Genomic DNA, 19,770 nt, shown 5'->3' with positions numbered 1-19,770 from the left:
TTTCATTTATAAACTGACATTGACTCCTAAGCCCCACATAACATTTTCAGATAGTTTGATAAGTTTTGAATGCATACATTTAATCAAAAATATACCAATCAGAATTATTCAACTCTGATGAATTTGCTACAAGAAAGGAATCTTTGGCATAACCCCATTAAACCTATTAAATTTCTTGATTCATTTTCTATACAGTGAAGTTGAACCATTTTCAATATTTTATTATTATTATTTTTTCTTTATAGATGACCGGTAAGGGGATCTTAACCCTTGGCTTGGTGTTGTCAGCACCACACTCCCAAGTGAGCTAACTGGCCATCCCTATATAGGGATCTAAACCCGTGGCCTTGGTGTTATCAGCACCGCACTCTCCCAAGTGAGCCACGGGCCAGCCCTATTTTCAGTAGTTTAAATTTGAATTTTAAGGACATTATTTTCATTGGGGTTAATTTGTTTCCTTTCAAAGTTCACAAGGCTAGACCACCACCCTCCCCACAAGAACCTTTCTGAGAGGCCTTGGACCCAACCTCAGTCAAGAACCCCTACTTGAGAGATTCTCACTCCTAATATGCCCTGAGCATGTTAACTTTTGTGGGGCGCCCCCTCCCCAAGCCCTCCTGTGGCTGCAGGGTTTGCTGCAGACAGGGCCAGAGGATGTGCCCTCACCCTGGGTCTCCCCGGCAGGCACCAATGCCCAGGTGGTTTATTCTCTGACGGATTCAGCCGAAGGCCACTTTTCCATCGACGCCACCACGGGCGTGATCAGGCTGGAGAAGCCTCTGCGGGTCAGGCCACAGGCAGTGCTGGAGCTCACAGTCCGTGCCTCTGACCTGGGCACCCCAATCCCACTCTCCACACTGGGCACTGTCACAGTCTCCGTGGTGGGTCTCGATGATTACCTGCCTGTGTTCCTGAACACCGAGCACAGCGTGCAGGTGCCCGAGGACGCCCGGCGTGGCGCGGAGGTGCTGCAGCTGGCCAGCCTCACTCGCCCAGGTGCCGAGAAGACTGGCTACCGCGTGGTCAGCGGGAATGAGCAGGGGAGGTTCCACCTGGATGCTCGCACAGGTGAGATGGCGCGTGACCAGCCCACCCCCTATACTCTATCTCCCTTATGTATCAGACATACCTGCCCTGCGCAGCCCCCTCCCGGAGCAGACTGCATCTCTCCAGGTCCTAGGTCCTTTCTTCTACCTGCACCCCTGGAATGGTGCTCTCTACCTCTCAAAACAGACACATCATCATTGGGCAGTATTTAAAAAATTTTTTATTATGGAGATTTTAAACATATTTAAGAACAGTGTAATGGCCCCGCTACGTTCCCACCAACCAGCTTCAGTAATAATCAGCATAGGCCAGTCTGGTTTCATTCTTACCTTTCAGCCCCAGCCCCACCCATTGCTAAGTTATTTTAAAGCAAACCCCAGACATTTGTAAATACTTTGGAGTGTGTCTCTAAATGATAAAGATTCCTTATATAACAAAACCACAATACTTTTTCATACCTAAAAGATAACTCCTTAATATTATCTAATACCCACCCAGACAATTTTTCAGATTATCTCATAAATGTCTTTTTGAGTTGGTTTGTCAGTATCCCCAAGATTTCTACATATTGCATTTGGTTAATATGCAAGATCTTACATCTCTTTTAGTCTGTAACATTTTCTTCTCCCACTTTATTTCCCCCCACCATTTACTTAATGAAACATTTGAGTTGTGTCTGGTAGAATTTTCCATATGCATCTGGATTGGCTGGCTGTATCTTTATAGTGTCATCTTGCAAAGTCCCTATGAATGACATTTGGATCGAAGAACTTGATCAGATTCAGTCAACAATGCTTGACCAATAATGCTTCATAGGTGATGCGGTGCTGTTGGCATCATGTCAGAAGGCTCTTCCTTTTACCATTAAGGTCGACAGTGAGTTCAGGTGTTGTCAGTCTGATCCATTCATTAAAGATTTCTTCATCAGCCTTTCTTCTAGTGATTGTAGCAGCCATTGTTGACTATTTCCTAGATATACTATTTCATTAGGGGCTGCAAAGTGGTGATTTTTCTAATCCTGTCATTCCTCATCCATTTACTGACTGGAATTATAAAGAAGAGTTTGCACCACGAACTATTTGGTTATCTAGGAACAGCAGGATAAATCCTTGTTGTTTTCTTTTTCAGTTTCCAGAATAATAAATCTATGCCCTAACAATCTGGTTGAACAACTTTGGGTGTTATAAAATTCTTTTTACAATCTGAGGTCTGCTATTTACTAGCTGGGTGAGCTTGAGCAAGTCACTCACCTGTTAGAGCATCAGGGGACTCACCTAGGAAATGGGAATCACAATTTTTCCTGCTGCACAGGGTTATTACAGACCCTGGAATACATTTAACATCACGGATTTAAATGAGATATTACAGAAATAAATGCAGAGACACTGCTGTTGGGAATGATCATAAGGAAAATTATAGGAGATGGAGGGGCAAGGGGGACAAGGAAGTGGGAGATGAAGGCAGAGATGATGGAGGAGATTCATCTCTCCCAGCCCTGTTGAGCTGCTTCTCCTGGGGTTGGGCTCAAGATCGCTCAGTTCTCCACCACTGTGGTTTCAACTGCTTCATTGCTCCCATCACCTCTTATTTCTTCAGGGATCCTGTATGTCAACAGAAGCCTGGACTTTGAGACAAGCCCTAAGTACTTCCTGTCCATTGAGTGCAGCCGGAAAGGCTCTTCCTCCCTCAGTGACATGACCACCATCGTGGTCAACATCACTGATGTCAACGAACACCGGCCGAGATTCCCCCAGGATGTGTATAGCACGAAGGTCTTCGAGAGTGCCATCGTGGGTGATGTCGTCCTCACAGTAAGGACCGCACCTTTGCTCTTTGCGGGCATGGACTCTGGGGTGGGTTCTGATCTTACTTCCCTTCACCCCCATTCATCTATGAGCATGAATTACTTCATCAAATTAACACACTAAATCTATGAGCATGAATTACTTCATCAAATTAACACACTACAGATGACTCTGACTTGTAGCTACTCAGCAAACTGTCTCTCATGACAGAGTGTCTCAGCGTCATCTGACAAGATAGGATACTGATAGAATGGGGGCATAGGAGAGGAAAGAGAAGAGATAGACCCCAGAGGACTGCCAGAGACTCCAAAGTCTGACATAGTGAGTGACATGGAATGCCAGCATGAGGGGGACAGGGACTGAGGGGATGTCAAATCATACCACTTTTCATTTAATTATGCACTTGCTTCTTCCTTGGATGGAGTGGAACCAAATCCATATGCCCATACTCTTGGTTCTCTATGTCCCTCTTCATTCTGCCTTCCAGTCTTCTCTCCTTCCACTCCCCAACATGCACCCTATGCTCCAACCACGTGGGAAGATGTGCCTCTCCCTAAACTTCTTTTGCACTCTCGCACCTTTGGGCTCACACCAGTTCCTCTGCCTGGAATGCCTGCTTCACTCCCAGAAGCCCTCCTTATCCTCCAAGGTTTTAATGTCTCCTTTTCTAATCTCCCCAGGCAGAATGTAGCACTGTGTTCTCTGTGGTCTCATAAGGTTGATCACACTCTGCCCAAATCAAAATTACCCAGAAAATTAGACATTAAGCTTTTAGCAGATATACTTATTTTGGCACATTCCTCACCTCCTAGGACAGGCCCTAGCACCCTGTCAGTATGACTGAATGCATGAATGAATGGATGAATGAATGAATGAACCATGGCATGCCGAAGTCCACACAAGGATGTAAAGAAGAGATTCTCTTGTCAGGGATGACTGTGGTCCAGGGATTGCCAGCCCAATGGCAGTTATTGTGGCAGGGACATATCTGTCTTCCATACACTCCCAGGGGTCAAGATTCCTTTCTGGTTCCTCTTGTCCCTCTATTCACAATCACCCTCCCCCACTGCAGGTGTCAGCAACTGATGAAGATGGACCCCTAAATAGTGCCATTACCTATAGCCTGGTAGGAGGGAACCAGCTTGGGCACTTTGCCATTCACCCCAAGAAGGGGGAGCTACAGGTGGCCAAGGCTCTGGATTGGGAACAGGTGGGTCATGTGGGAAGGGCCCAGTATGAGCTCTTCAGAGCAGAGCTATGGCCCCACTCAGGTCCAGAAGGTGAATTGCAATCAACACTCTATCCTGACACTTCCTTAGACCTGCCTGAAATATCTCCCACTTGTTTTCTCTCCAGGGCTTCTGCAGACTGTGAGGCCAGAGGCAAGAGAGGGGCTGAGTGGCCCCTAACCTTCCCCAGAGAGTCTCAGGTTGCTTCTACAATTGACCGGGGATCATTAGATCATTATAATTATAGCTACCACTTACTGAGCACCTGCTCTGTGCCAGGCACTTTGCTAAATGCTTTTACATGCATGATGCTATTTGATCCTCAAAATAATCCTAGGAAGTGGGTCCTGATATTATCCTGACATAGATAAAGTCGTTTTCCCAAGGTCATAGCTAGCAAGTGGATGAGCTGGAAGTCACACCTATTTCTGCCTGATTCTAGAAACTGAGCCCTGAAATGCTATGGGTGGGCAATGGGGACAGGCATAGGGAAGTATCTCCATCTTATTTTTCTGAAAACATTAGCAATGAGTCAGGGGGCAGAAATGAGGGGCCTCATGCTAACTCTCCACTGGGCATCTTGCAACAGATCTCTAGCTATTCCCTGAGGCTCCGAGCCACAGACAGTGGGCAGCCCCCACTGCATGAGGACACAGACATTGCTATCCAAGTGGTTGATGTCAATGATAACCCACCGAGATTCTTCCAGCTCAACTACAGCACCACTGTCCAGGTAAGCTTGAGCCTCCAAAGGCACGCCGAGCCCATCCTCCCTTTGCTTCCCTCCTAGTGGAAGGTGCTTCCCAGTGTTATCAGTCCATCCAAACAATCACTGTGACCTTGTCACTGATATCCCTAAAGGTAGCACAGACTGCTGAAGGGGATTATTGATTATGGGATTAAAAATAATCAGGTACTGTGTAAGGCACTTCCACATCCATTATCTCATTTGGGGCTCAAAACAGCAATATGAAGTAGGTAGTACCCATTTTACAGATTTAAAAAGTGGAGATGCAGAAACATGCAATAGCTAGAATGTGGCAAACTTGGGATCTAAACCCAGGAAGTATTCCAGATTCCAAGCTATTTCCACCATCCCAATGGTTTGCAAATAGGATTTGGAGAGGGCCTTGGATTTCTATGGGGGAATTGTCTGGGCCGTAAGGAGTGAGGGAGGTAAGGAAATGGATAAGAGGGCAGAGTTCTGGACCCTACTATACACCACCCAGGATTGTTCCACTTTTACCTACTTTATATGTTATGGATATATATAGGATGCTTTGGCTGCAAATCACAGATTACCTGATTAAAAGCTCATTAAATAATAATGACTTAGGCCTGGCCCTGTGGCTCACTCGGGAGAGTGCGGGTTCGGATCCCACATAGGGATGGCCAGTGCGCTCACTGGCTGAGCGTGGTGCAGACCACACTGTGCCGAGGGTTGCGATCCCCTTACCAGTCAAATAATAATAATAATAATAATAATAATAATAATAATGACTTATTATTTCACATAATGAGAGATCTGATGGTGGAAAATTCCATTCCACAATCAGTTATTTCAGTAGGAATATCACAGCTTTTGGTTAACTTCTTTGAAATACTCTTACCTTCTCTTGCATGGGTGCAAAATGGCTGCTGCAACTCCAGCATCACATCCCTGCCTAACCATCTTTAAAGGCAAACAGAAGGGGATTTCTTTTGAAGGTTCTATTTTTATCAAAGAAGACTTTTCAGAAACCCTACCTGGTAGATTTCTCCAGTGGTCAGAATTGGATTATTGGCTCACCCTTAAGCCAAAAACTGGCACAGAGAATCAGATTATTATAACTGACTTAGCCCTATCATGGCCCTTCTCCTCTTAGGAGGGGCACATCTTTGCTGAGGATATCACCACCCCATGCCTGAACAAAAGCAGAGTTTTATAAGAAAGGAAGAGAGACTGTGTGTGGGATAGGCAACTGTCAGTTTCCTATTAGATTCTGTTTGTAGACAAGATTGTGATGCCAGGAAGACAGTTAACAACCATTGTGTTATAGCATACTGAATTTCCATTTCCAGAACAAAGGCTGGAATGATACTCAGGGGATCAATTTTTCTTAGTTGAATTCCTATTCATCTTTGAATTTACTCATCAAATGTATATAGCATTGGTCCTCACAAGAAACCATTTATAGGTGTTTAATTGACCCTGCAAATCACAAAATTCCCACATGTATCCGAAATGCTAACTAATGTATGTATGCAGTTCATCAGCTGTTTGACCTTGGGCAAGTCACCTGTCTATAGGATAAAGGGTTGGAACTTTGGTTTCTAAGGACCCTTCCAGCTCTAATGGGCTTTGTTTCTAAGACCCAACACTGCCCTCAGAGAGCTCCTGTCTAGGCTGAGAAGTCAACAACTACCTCAAAGGCAGGCAGAATGAATGAGTGTCAGCTTGAGGTGCAGGCACAGCCTGGGAGCAGTCAGAGTGCCAAGGACTCATCTCAGAGGAAGCAATCCAGAAAGATGCGAGAGGAAGGACCGGAACTCATTTTGCTCTTTGGTTTCCTGTCACTCTTGGTCTCAGGAGAACTCACCCATTGGCAGCAAAGTCCTGCAGCTAATCCTGAGTGACCCAGACTCCCCAGAGAATGGCCCCCCCTACTCCTTCCGAATCACCAAGGGCAACAATGGCTCTGCCTTCCGAGTGACCCCAGATGGATGGCTGGTGACCACTACAGGTCTGAACAGGAAGGTCCAGGAATGGTATCAGCTTCATATCGAGGTGAGAGCTGTGCCGGGCCCCTGGTGGTGAGCACGAGGACAGCAAATGCGCTGGCAAAGCACTACCAGTGCCTCCATTTCTCATGATGCATCGGGCACTGGGCCAGGTGGTTCTCATACATCACTACATTACATCCTCTCAACACTCTTTAAGGCAGTCACAGTTACTGGCTCACATTACAGGTGAGGAAACTGAGGCACACTGAGGTGAAGTGACTGACTTAAATAATACTATTAATAAGTGGCAGAGGTGGTTTGCTTCAAACCAAAGCACTCTGACCCCAGAGCCCAAACTCTTAATCCCCACTCTGTGCCTGTGCGGAAGATCCTCACTCTGGCTCTAACTCTTGAGTTTGGCTAGAACAGCTCTCTGAACCTCAGGTGATAACAGGACCTACTTCACAGAATTGGTGTGGGGGTCAGACGAGAGATTGTGTGTGCACGTGTAGGGGATTATGTTGGCATTGTTATGGGAATTGCCCAGGAACAGTGGCCAAGAGGGTAGTCAGACATTTCTCCCTCAGTTCATCTCCCCAAAATCTCTTTCCTAAATCTCAAAGTCTAGTGGACCCTACTATTCTGTGAACTCCTGGGGTGGGAATGATATATTCATTCATTCATCCATTTAATCATTCAGTCACTCAGTCTCTCAACAGGTATTTATTGAGTCACTCAGTCTCTCAACAGGCCAGGCCCTATGTTAGCTGCTAGGAATACAGAGGGGACAAGAAGGAGATGGTTCCTGTCCCCATGAGCTTTTAATTCTAATTATGGAGATAAACAGTAAATAGATGAAGAAAGAAATGACATCCTTACAAATTATGATAAGGAAATAAAGTGATGAGAGAATCATATGGCACAGGGGACATGCATACAAGGGTACTTCAAAAAGTTCATGGAAAAGTAGGATTAAAAGATAATATGAATCTCTCCATGAACTTTTCAAAGTACCCTCGTATTCAGATGGAGGCTGCTGCCGTGAGGTTACTTTTGAAGGGAGACTGAGGAGCCAGCCGTATGAAAAGTGGCAGGAGAGTGTTCCGGGCAGGAAGAAGAAGACAAGCGAAGTCCCAGGTTGGGAAAGAGCTCGAAGTGTCCTGTGATGTGGCCGAGGTGGTCAGAGCATAGTGAGCAATGCTGGGACTGAAGCTGAAGACATGGGCTGGGCGGAGCGTGGAGGCCTCGTGGCTTGGGTGACCGCATTGTTTGAAGTTCACACTGAGGCCTTTTGAGCGTGAGAGAGGCACTGTCTGAGTCCACTCAGGCTACTGCAACAGAATATCATAAACTGGGTGGCTAAAAGAAAAGAAATTCACTTCTCACAGTTCTGGAGGCTGGAGGTCTGAGATCAGGGTGCCAGGGTGGTCGGGTTCTGGTGAGGGCTGTCTTTGGGGTTGCAGACTGCAGACTTCTCACTGAATGTTGGCAGGAAGGAATGGAGCGAGCGAGCTAGCTGGCCTCTACTTATGAGGGCACTAATCCCATTCACGAGGGCTCCACCCTCATGATGTAATTACTTCCCAAAGACCTCACCTCCAAGTACCATTACATTGGGGATTAGATTTCAACGTACGAGTTTTTAGGGGACACAAATATTCAGTCCATAGCAGGTACTCAAAATAATTGATGATAATTGATCCATAACAGGTCAAAATCAGGACTGTCCTGGGCAACCAGGATGTATAATCATCCTAATTATAGGTCTTGTAATTCTTTTGGATTCTAATGTAAGTGCGATGAGAAGTGCTTGAAGGGTTTCAAACAAGGAAGGGACCTTTCTTGTGCCTCAGGTGGCTCATCATGGAAGCTCTATAGAGGGTGTGTGAGGGAGGCCAATGAGAGCCATCCAGGCTGGAGGTGGTGGCGAAGGTACAAGAAGTGGACAGATTTGGGGCATATTTTGTATGTAAATAGACAGGAGTTGGTGATGGACTGAATGGGGACAGAAAGAAAAGAGAAGAAACAGGGACGACCCAAACTGCTGGCTCCAGTGAAGACCAGGTGTAGTGCCATTTATGAGACAGAAAAAACTTGGGGTGGGAGGGAGGACACATTTAAGGGGTAAAATGAAGCACATTACCTCCCAGGTATCCATAAGACATCCAAGTGGAGGTGTCCAGTGGCAACTGGGAATGGGAGTTGGCAGCTCAGAGGACAGGTGTGAGCTAATGTCGATGGCCCTCAAAGCCAGGAGCATGAATGTGAGCCTAGGGAGAGAGGAAAGAGAATGACTTCCTGACCTCTGTGTTCTCAGACCCAGGCACAGGGCCAGCCCAGACAGGCACTTAGTAACCATCAGCATCATCAGTGTCTCTGGCATTTGTCCTGGATTTCTACCTCCATTTGCTGGGGGGCGGCATAGGCCAGCACAGGGACAGAAACACATGGCCATGGACACAGGCAATTGGAATCTGCTTGGGCCTTACCAGCTGCATGAGCTTGGGCAAGCTGTTTGACCTTTTTGAGCCTCAGTTTTATCTTCTGTAAAATGGGAGACTTAATGGTACCTATCTCATGAGAAAGATAAACCATGATAATGCACTTAAAGTGTTTAAAAGTGACCGGCACGTGGTTTGTACTCAGTGAATGTTAGTTTTATATTATAATTAGTAATAGTATTAATCATTGTCAGAGTTCATGTCAGCTATGCATTATAATTAATAGTAGTATTAATTATTGCTGTTGGTATCAATGTCTCTTCAGGGTTACACACAATTTCCAGCAGTAGGTGTAATTTTGCAACTTTCTGGAGCGCTCTAAGTGTTGGAATGCGTGCAAACAAGATATTCCTCTAGGGAAAACCGTGGAGACCCTTGTCAACAGCTGGGAAAGGGATAAAGTCACTGAGGAGAGGGAGGCAAGCCTGTCCTTCCTCAGCTGAGTGGGAAGTTGCAGGGATGTGCAGTGAAACTTGAAAGGAAAATGCACTTTTGACTTACATTCTTTTCTAGTTAAATGAGGTCATGTCACCCTTACACCTTTGATGGCTTTTCATCTCAATGACATGGAGTCCAGGCTTGTGCTCCTCGGCCTGTTGTGAAAGTGCCCCTGCTTCCCTCTGCAGCCTGCCCCAGCTGCAGGGCCCCTCTCTGTGCTGTTGACACACCACCCCTTTCCTGCCATAGGGCCCTTACACTCGCTGTTCCCTCAGTCTGTCACCTCTTCCCATCCCGCAGGACTCAGCTCAAATGTCACTCCTCAGATCTCCTTCCCTTCAGCTGGATGTAAACTAGGTCCCTTATCTCTAGTTTTCTGTCATACTTCTCTGTCTATTTCCTTCCTGGCACTTTATCCAAACCTGACATTCTCTTGTATATTTGGTTGCTTATTTATCGTCTCTTTTCTCCTAATCACAGCAGAGGGCCTGGCCCATAGAAGGCACTTGAAAACAATCTGTTGACTCACCAGAGGAATAAATCTCTACTCCCACCCCAATCACATAGTAAAGGGGAATCCAGAGAGAGTCTTCTTAGGCTGAGCAGGGTGCCATGGAAGGATATGCACTGGAATTGCTAAGAGACATCTGATGACTCGCTTGAGGAGAGACGGAATGAGGACATTCAAGAGGAAGGGGGCCAGAGTCTGTGTGGCTGGAGAGGTTTAGGACAGGCTCAGAGAGATGTCAAATGGAGACATTGAGTTCTTTTCTGTGTGGTATGGATGTAACGTCCTCTTCCATTCTCTACAAAATCTTAGGAAAATCTACATTATGTACCAGTGCTTTTTAAGTTGGATTTCTTTTTTTTTCAAATGCAACAACATGCTCAGCCGGCCCTCTGGGTGTGGGGCAGAGAGATGTGGCTCCCCAAGGAGGCCAGCCCCAGGGAGGGGGGCACAGAGAGCACTATGGTGCGCTGGGTGATGGCAGTGTTTGTTTTCCCACAGGCGACAGACAGCGGCGTCCCTCCCCTCTCGTCTTCCACATCTGTCAAAGTCCATATCACAGAGCAGAGCCTCTACCCACCCTCCGCCCTCCCATTGGAGATCTTCATCACCATCGGGGAGGAGGAGTTCCAAGGTGGCATGGTGGGTAAGATCCATGCCACAGACCGAGACCCTCAGGACACACTGACCTACAGCCTGGCAGGAGAGGAGACCCCCGGCAGGCGCTTCTCAGTGGGCACGCCCGATGGCAAGATTATCGCCACCCAGGGACTGCCTCGTGGCCGTTACTCATTCAACGTCACAGTCAGTGACGGGACCTTCACCACCACCACTGGTGTCCACGTGCACGTGTGGCACGTGGGGCAGGAGGCTCTGCAGCAGGCCGTGTGGATGGGCTTCCACCAGCTCAGCCCAGAGGAGCTGGTGAGCGACCACTGGCGGAACCTGCAGAGATTCCTCAGCAACAAGCTGGACATCAAACGAGCCAACATCCACTTGGCCAGCCTTCAGCCTGCAGAAGTCATGGCTGGTGTGGATGTGCTCCTGGTCTTTGAGGGGCATTCCGGAACTTTCTACAAGCCCCAGGAGCTGGCATCCATCATCGCTCGCTCAGCCAAGGAGATGGAGCACTCAGTGGGAATTCAGATGAGGTCAGCCATGCCCGTGGTACCCTGCCAGGGCCCAAGCTGCCAGGGTCAAGTCTGCCAAGAGACAGTGCACCTGGACCCTAAGGTGGGGCCCACATACAGCACAGCCAGGCTCAGCATCCTAACCCCCCGGCACCACCTGGAGAGGACCTGCTCCTGCAATGGTGAGGAATGGGCCTTGCCTAGGGACAGCCAGTGCTGCTGGGCTCAGCCTGCCTGGCACTAAGCATGGAGATTCCACGGAGGCTCTGGAGAAAGTTCAAGGGAAATTCTAACAAGGTTAATGGCCACAGACCACCGTAAGACAGGAAGTGGCCTCACAAAGTCCACTCAGAGAATAATACCCGATTCCTGACCACTTTTTGGAATTTTGAAAATAACAGTAAGAATACTACAGGCAGTTTAGCATTGTGGCTCAGAGCATAGACCGTGGCATCAGACTGTCTGGGTTCAAATCCCAGCCCTACCACATACTAGCCAGGTAACTTTAGAAAAACTACCTAACCTCCCTGTGCTTTTGAGCTGGGCTGTTGTAGGGATTGAATGAGTAATAAGTGTAAAGTGCTTGCTTAGAACACTGTCTGACATACAGAAAGTGCTCAGAAAATGTGAGTTACTACTATTATTACCACAGCCTGGTGGTTATAAGCTCAAGGTTTAGAGTCAGACAGCTCAGGTTCAAACTCTAGCTCCATCATTTGCTCACTATGTCACCTTGGGTGGGTTATTAAAATCCTCTGAGCTTCAGATTCTCATCTGTAAAGCAGTGAAAATAATATCTGCCTCCTGGAGTTGGTTTGAGGAGTAAACTACATAATAGCACTTGGCTCATGGCTAGCCCACAATATGCCCCAGGTCGGTGGAGGCTGTCATTCGCATGGTAGCAGTTGTTGCCATAAGGAGCCTGCTGTGTGTCAGACTCTGCGTATATATCACCTAAATCAATCATCACCACAGCCCTATACAGCAGGGTCATTAGCCCTGTCTACAGGTGATACTGAGGTTGTATTGGTTTGAGATTGTACTGGTTTGCCTGAAACTGTACAGCTTCCTATGAAGGCCTGGTTATAAATACCTGTGTCCCACCCTAAAGCCTGAATGCTTCACTAAGCTCTTCAGGAACTCAGTTTTCTGGCAAGACTCACCCAGCACTCCTGGCATTAAGACCAATGCACCGGAACAGCTCAAGGCCCTGGCAAAAGGAAATGGCATCCCTGCGGCTCACCATCGCCCCCTCCTGGCCTGCCCTGCCCTTTATGGGTCCACCAAGCTTGCACTAGGGGAATTCCTTCTCAGAAGGTTTGTGGACTTCCTCCAAGGGCCATTGGATTTAGACTGGGTGGGCTACTCTTAGTGGGTGAGGGGATCCACTTCTCTGTGTCTCTCACCCCAGGACTCCTGCAGGGAAAGCTGTGATGGCTGAATGATCTCTCTTGACTACTTGGCATCGAAGCGGAGGTTCTGAGTTTCAAAATTGTGCAAAATCATCTGGGGAGTGTGTTTTTAAAGATACCTGCTTCTGGGTATCACCTTCAGAGCATTTTGTTTAGAAGTTCTTGGGTGAGCCCTGGAATTGGCATTTAATACTGAAGCGGGTGTTTCAAGGGCTGTACTTTGAGAAATACTAGATCAGCTCACTGATGGCCAGAATCACTTGGGGAGAGATTTTTGGTTTTGTTTTTGTTTTTTAATTGTTATTATTACAACATTTTAGTGAAATATGACATACAGAAAATCAATACATGTATCATAAATGTCCATCTCAATGAGTTTTTGCAAACTGAAAATATGTATAGCCAACACCCAGATCACGGATCAGAATATGATCAATATCTCAAAAGCCTCCCTTGGGCCCCCTCCTACCACTGGAAGATTTTTAAAGTACAGATTTCCAGGTACCACCCAGAACCACTGAATCACACTCTCTTTGGGGAGAACCTGGGATTCTGTACTTTAGACTCTCTAGCTGCTCCTGATATTCAGCCAGGTTTGGGAATTTCTGATCTAGATCATCTTCAGTATCCCATCCAAGAATGGAATTGCCAGTGTCAGATAATTTTAGGCTTCTGGTGTGATAGAATCTTTGGATCTTGTCATCCCTTGTGCCTCAGGCTTTCTGATTCTTTCTTCTCCTTTTGGCCTTTGTTCCCTTTCTTCAACAACTCCTCTTCCCTAGATATGGATCTGGGGCCTGTTCCTTCCTGTGACTACTGATACGCTTATTCACTCTGGGGTTTTAGGGATTTAATAGCTGATCTCACTTCTGGGAAGGGTGGATTTTTAAAAATCTGGGGAGGTCAGTGCTTAATATAATAAAGTATTTCCCTGAGGGAGTTCTGCAGAATGCTGTTTCCAAGGATAGTCCATACAAGAATGTCCCATGGTCAAATAAACTTGAGAAACTTGAGTTTAGGTGAAGTCCCAGACTCCTTGCTATGCAACTGTGCATCTCTAGTTGCTAAGGTGGCTGGAGGCTGGAGGATACAGGACTTTACAGAAGTTTTGGCCACACAGTCTATCATTACCCCACTTTCTTTATCACAGAATGACTGTTGACCTTTCAGGGAACAGCATTTCATTTGGGAAGTGCTCAATCTGTGATTACGTTCCTACTGATACAAGGAGATGTCTTGTATCTTGGAGATATGAGGCAAAAATGCTTGTGGTCCTGAAATCCCACATATATACTAAATCCTCTCCAGTTCTACCCTCTTCATCCCCAGTGATGTCAGAAATAACATAGAAACAATGTAGGATAAAAATTTTGATTTCTGCACACTTGATTGATTACCTTTCTGACGTGATTCTTGCTTTCTTAATGGTTTAAGCTCATAGTTCCTGACCCAGACTGGGACCTATGGCAGAGGTCCCTGCAGCCAAAGGAAGGTACCCAGGATCATGGCCTCTGTCTAGCTGTGTGGCCTTGGGAAAGTATCCCCTCCATCCTAGTTTCTGTATGTATACAATGTGAGCGATGACCCTGTTTGCCACCCAAGGATTGAATGAGACAAAATCAGTCCAATGGCTCCATAGGGACCACTTCAAGTGGAGGTGACATCTCTGGTTGCTTTCACAGGTACTGCCACAAGGTTCAGCGGTCAGAGCTACGTGCGGTACAGGCCCCCAAAGGCTCAGAACTGGCACATTCATTTCTATCTGAAAACACAGCAGCCACAGGCCATTCTCCTGTTCACCAATGAGACAGCATTGATTTCACTGAAGGTAAGGCACTGCCAGCCCACGAGATTTCATGTGGGCATCCCAGGCTGGGGAGGTGAAGATGGTCAAGAAGCCAGTTTCTGACAAAGAAATCCCTGCATGGTTTTCAGGGATGCTGGCTGTGACTGTCGGGCCAAAGCATGGAACTGTCCAGTCCTGCATGGCCACAGCCACCCCACCTGGAAAAGCAGAGGTGGGGCTGCTTGCTCTGTGGGGTAAGATAGAAAGAGAAATGCATGAAGCTACCTAGCCCTGATGCTGTGATCACTTTTGTTGAGTAATAGACCAGTGTTTCCCATGGAAGGCTGGCTACCACTGAGGGTGCTCAAGATGAGAAACCCAGCATGAAGTCACATGGAATCACATGGAAGAAAAGTTAATTTCCTTTCTCATAGTCTTTCAGTCCTTTTGATTATGTTACATAGAAAGTCTCAGCTTGCCTACCTGATTTTAAACCTCTATTAGATGTAGGGAAGTTGCAATTCTAAATAAGGCGGTCAGGAAAGGTTTCATTGGGGTAATAATTGAGCAGTAATTTGAAAGGGATGAGTTAGCTGTGTGGGTATGTGGAGGGAACAGCATTTTAGGTAGAGGGAAGAAAAGCCTCTTGGCAGGAGAATGCTTAGCATGTTTAAGCAACAGCCCAGGGCTTTACATGGCTCCAGTGAGGTGAACAAGGGAGACAGCAGCAGTAGGAGCTGAGGTCAGAGTTGTAACGGGACAGGGGCCTATCTATGAAGGTCTCCTAGGACACTGGAAGGACTTTGGCTTTTATTGTGAGCATTAGAAGGCTTTGAGCAGATAATTGCAATGATGTGACATATTTTTAAAGGGTCATCATGGCTACTGTGTTGAGAATAGACTTTAGAGAAACAAGGATAGAAGCAGAGACCCAGTAATTTGGTTGAGAAAGGATGGTGGTTTAAACCAGGGTGATGACAGCATAGCTGTGAAGAAGATGTCAGATCCTGGAAAGATACTGAAGGTGAAGCCAACAGGATATCTCAATGAATTGAATGAGGGGTGGGAGTGAACACGAGGAGTGACATTTAAGCTCGACAAGTGAGGACGGAGGACACTAGAGAGGTGAGAGACTGGGAAAGATGGTGGGATCCACAGATTGTGTTTCCAGATGGAAAAAAGGAATGATTTAATTGCAATGTTTTTTTTTTTTGAGTTGCATTTATTTTTGTTATTACCTTTTCTCAATGGTAAATGATATTATTTTCTATTTACAATAATAATATCGTTTCCTTTTAGAGTAAATAAAGGTTTAGGTAGTATTCAACCAAGGCGAAAATCAGAAAGATGACATACAAATAGCCAACTTCTATGAAACACTGGGTTAGACTTTCATATTTGAACCAGAGTAAAGTTTACCCAGCCCAAAGTGAGCAGGCGAGTATTTGGCCATAAGCAGTCCTACTTCTTGGGTTTGAAGTGAACTAAAGTTTTTTTAACCCAGTGGTTCTCAGATTTTCTGATTTCAGAACTTTTTACACTCTCAAAAGTTATTGAGAATCGCAGGGAAGTTTTGTTTATGTAGGCTATAACTATCAACATTTTCAGTGTTAGAAATTAAAACTGAGAAATTTCAAAATATTTGTTAATTCATTTTAAAATAACAAGAAACCCATTACATGTTAACATAAATACCACATTTGTTATGAAAAATAATTACATTTTCCAAAATAAAAAAGAATGGCATAGATTTACATCTTGGCAAGTCTCTTTTATGTCTGGCTTAATAGAGGATAGCTGGCTTTTCACATCTACTTCTGCACTCATCTGTTGTGATAGCATATGTCTGGGAAACTCCACTCTACATTTGTGAAAAAACAAGGGTTAAAAAAGGCAAATAATGTCTTAGGATTGTTATGAAAGTAGTTTTTCCTTGTGGATCCCCTGGAAAGGTCTCGGAGCCCCACTTTGAGAACTGCTGAAGTGTTGAACAAGGAAGTGGGATGAGAGGGAGGTCTCCTGGATCCCTGATGGCCGACGTTCACGAGTGTGGAACACCAGACAGGCCCATGGAGAAGAACCCAAAATGCAGGGTCTTGATCAGCAACGCATCTCTGGGCCTCAGTTTCCTCATCTGTGAAATGGAGATGTCACCCCCACCCAGGCCATCCCATGGAGGGTGCTGAGGCCCAAATGAGACCACAGACAGAAGAGTACTTTGAAGGCTTTTTTTTTTTTTAGTTTAGTTTATTTATTGAATCAAAATTGATTATACATATTTTGGAGATTCAGCATTGAGATATGTTGATCGAATCAATACTACTAGTATATATATTGTTACAAATTGTAATTATTCTTTATGCCCCTCGTCCAATCTCTTCCCATCCCCCTCTACCTCTCCCTTCCCCCCTCTAATTACCCTAGATTTCTTCTCTCCTTCTGAAAGAATAATGGTTACTCTGTTAATTTGTCGCTAAGATGATCTGTCCAACGCTGAGAGGTGTGTTCAGGTCCCCCAATATTATCATAGAGCAGATGCTTCTTCTGTCACTCTGAAATGGGCTTTGTGGAGAGAAACATCCTCTTCTTTTCTTTATCTCTGCTGGTGACTCTCCTTGTGTCAATGCACTCCAGTGGTTGGCAGACCATCTGTGTGGTGGTTGCGGCATCTAGCCGCTTTTGTGGATGTGATGGAGGTGATGTTTTTGGCATGCTCCTTGGCACTGGTGGTGTGCCTGGTTGTGGGGTGGGTCTGGTCCCCTTCTCCATGCCTCTGGTCCCCAGACAGGCCCCAATGTGCTGGTGCAGTGTGCCTGGTTGTGGGGTGTGTCTGGTTCCCTTCTCATGCCTCTGGTCCCCAGGCAGGCCCCAATGTGCTGGTGTAGTGTGCCTGGTTGTGGGGTGTGTCTGGTCCCCTTCTCCATGCCTCTGGTCCCCAGGCAAGCCCCAAGGCACTGGCACAGTGTGCCTGGTTGTGGGAGGAGTGTCTAGTCCCTGGCTCCATGCTTCAGGTCATCGGGAAGGCACCGAGGCACTGGTGTGGTGTGCCTGGTTGTAGGAGGGGGTTCTGGTCCCTTTCTCCATGTCTCAGTTCCCCAGGCAGGGCCCGAGGTGCTGGCATGGTGTGCCTGGTTGTGGGAGGGGGTGCCCAGTCCCCGGCTCCACACCTCGGGTCCCTGGACAGGCCCCAAGGTGCTGGCACGATGTGCTTGGTTGTGGGATGGGGGTCCAGTCCCCTTCTCCATGCCTCCAGTCCCCAGGCCGGCCCTGAGGTGCTGGCACATTGTGCCTGGACATAGGAGTGGGGTCCAGTCCCCAGCTCCAAGCCTCAAGGTGCTGATAGTGTGCCTGGGCCAGAACTAATTTTTTGTCCTTTGCTTACTTGTAAAACGGGGGAACTTCCTGTGGGAACCAGTACTTGAGCTGTGTGGTTGAGCTAAATTGTTGCTTTGCTGCTGTTTCCCTAGGGAAGACTTTTTGTGCAGCTCAGGGTTTAATGGTTGACCTTATAAGTACTTCTGGCTCTCCAGAGACCCTGTGCACCTGGGTTGTACAGAAACTCTAATCCAGGCCTGAGTCTTTTCAACAAACTGCACCCCATGCAATTCTGCATTCCCAACCAGTCTCCTCTGAGGGGTCCTGCTCTGATTGGGGGGTGGATTGGCTGTCCCTGCTGTGTCCCAGTGTTGTTCTGGTGGGCCCATCTCCCCCACCACCTGTGCACCAAACACTTCTCATGGGACGGGCCCTGCACCGGTCCCTTGTGATGAATCACCAGCCTCTGAATGGCTCCTCTTTTTTCAGTTGTTCTGGCTCCTCGCTCCTGCTTGGGTACTCTATTATCTCCTGCATGGGAACCCTATTAGTGGTCTTGCTGTCCTAGGGGCTGCCAAAGCCCTCTTCTCCCCTTCTGCCTCCAAGCAACTCCATCTGAAGGGCACAGCTGCAGCTTCTGCTGGCTCCTGCTCCATGAGCTCAGTAGCTCCAGCATTAAAGTGGCTGCAGCATGAAATGCTCTGAGCAGTTTTTTCTTTTTCTCATCATGGTTTCTCCCACCTTCATGAACTCCATAGGTCTCTCCTCCTCTTCCCCAGAGCTCCAGTGGTCCCAGCTTGGATGATGTTACATTTTTGTAGTTGTAAATTGGTTGATTTGTGGGAGAGAGTGAGGCTGGGAACCATCTATTCCGCCATCTTGACCGGAACGCCTTGAAGGCTCTAACGTTCAACAAATGCAATGTCTAAAACAGACTTGAAAATCACCAAACACTACCCCTTCTACTGGTGAAAACACACAGCATTCTTTGAACCAGCAGCCTGTTAGTAGGCTTATAAGGGCTTCTTGGCTTAGCTGATGGCAGTCTGGGTTTTCTTTGCAGCTCGTCAATGGAGTGCCCCAGCTGGAATACCACTGTCCTGGTGGATTCTATGGAAACCTTTCCTCCCAGGGCCTCGTGAATGACCAAGAGTGGCACTCCATCCTGGTGGAGGAGACGGACACCTCCATTCGCCTGTTGGTTGATAGCGCAGGCAATGCTTCCCTTGAAACACCAGAGAACTGCCGTGGTCTGAGGCCTGGAAGACACCTTTTGCTGGGTGGCCTTGTCCTTTCACATTCCTCCTCCAACGTCTCCCAGGGCTTCGAAGGATGCCTGGATACTGTTGTGGTCAATGGAGAGGTGCTGGAGCTGCTGGTCCCTGGCAGGAAGGTGGCAGGCACGTTGGAGAGGCAGGCCCTCACCCGGTGCTGCTCCCACAGTGGTGGTTGTCGCCAGAACCCGTGCCTCAATGGTGGGAAGTGCTCACAGAGCCACGGCACAGGTAAGGGCTGGGGGAAGGGGTGACCCCAAGGTATATCCCAGAAGGCTCTTGGAAGGACAGTGACACGTTGAACTAGCAATCATCTATCACTGTCCAGTTTAAAAAGCAAGTTCCTCCACCATAGCCCCGTGAAGGAGGGAGGGAGGGAGGGAGGAAAGAGAGCCACAAATAGCTCCAACTCTGCAGCTCAGGAAACTGCTGGGCTGTCAGGGATACCCAGAGAGGTAAAGGAACTTGCCCAAGGTCACGTGGCTTTTAAGTCGGAGAGGCATGTTAAGGGTGGAGATCTCAGTGGAGATCTTCCCAATTCCAAATTTCCCTCTCTTCCCCTCACTATCTTGTGTGTAACAGATTGGGATCTGCTAGGTCCTCACTAGGGGAAGCCAGGAGT

The 19,770-nt window shown here is 47.1% G+C and overlaps 2 protein-coding genes across 2 annotated transcripts in view; one reads left to right on the top strand and one right to left on the bottom strand.

Moving 5' to 3' along the window:
- Positions 1-19,770, top strand: part of FAT2 (FAT atypical cadherin 2) — a 60,095-nt gene that overhangs the window by 33,854 nt on the left and 6,471 nt on the right. Inside the window, exons 13-20 of the mRNA XM_063085402.1 lie at positions 685-1,068; positions 2,644-2,858; positions 3,925-4,062; positions 4,671-4,814; positions 6,651-6,848; positions 10,733-11,543; positions 14,456-14,601; positions 18,938-19,379. Coding sequence (XP_062941472.1) covers positions 685-1,068; positions 2,644-2,858; positions 3,925-4,062; positions 4,671-4,814; positions 6,651-6,848; positions 10,733-11,543; positions 14,456-14,601; positions 18,938-19,379 — 2,478 coding nt within the window. The remainder of the gene's footprint in view (positions 1-684; positions 1,069-2,643; positions 2,859-3,924; positions 4,063-4,670; positions 4,815-6,650; positions 6,849-10,732; positions 11,544-14,455; positions 14,602-18,937; positions 19,380-19,770) is intronic.
- SLC36A1 (solute carrier family 36 member 1) overlaps positions 8,988-19,770 on the bottom strand; it is a 69,808-nt gene continuing 59,025 nt past the window's right edge. The window contains exon 11 of the mRNA XM_063085405.1: positions 8,988-9,054. Within this exon, the coding sequence (XP_062941475.1) occupies positions 9,029-9,054 (26 nt within the window). The 3' untranslated portion in view covers positions 8,988-9,028. The remainder of the gene's footprint in view (positions 9,055-19,770) is intronic.

The sequence above is a fragment of the Cynocephalus volans genome, chromosome 2, assembly GCF_027409185.1.
Source record: "Cynocephalus volans isolate mCynVol1 chromosome 2, mCynVol1.pri, whole genome shotgun sequence".
In the NCBI taxonomy this organism is placed as follows: Eukaryota; Metazoa; Chordata; class Mammalia; order Dermoptera; family Cynocephalidae; genus Cynocephalus; species Cynocephalus volans.
Note: the sequence above shows the minus strand (reverse complement) of the source record. Positions and strands in the feature narration are given on the sequence as shown.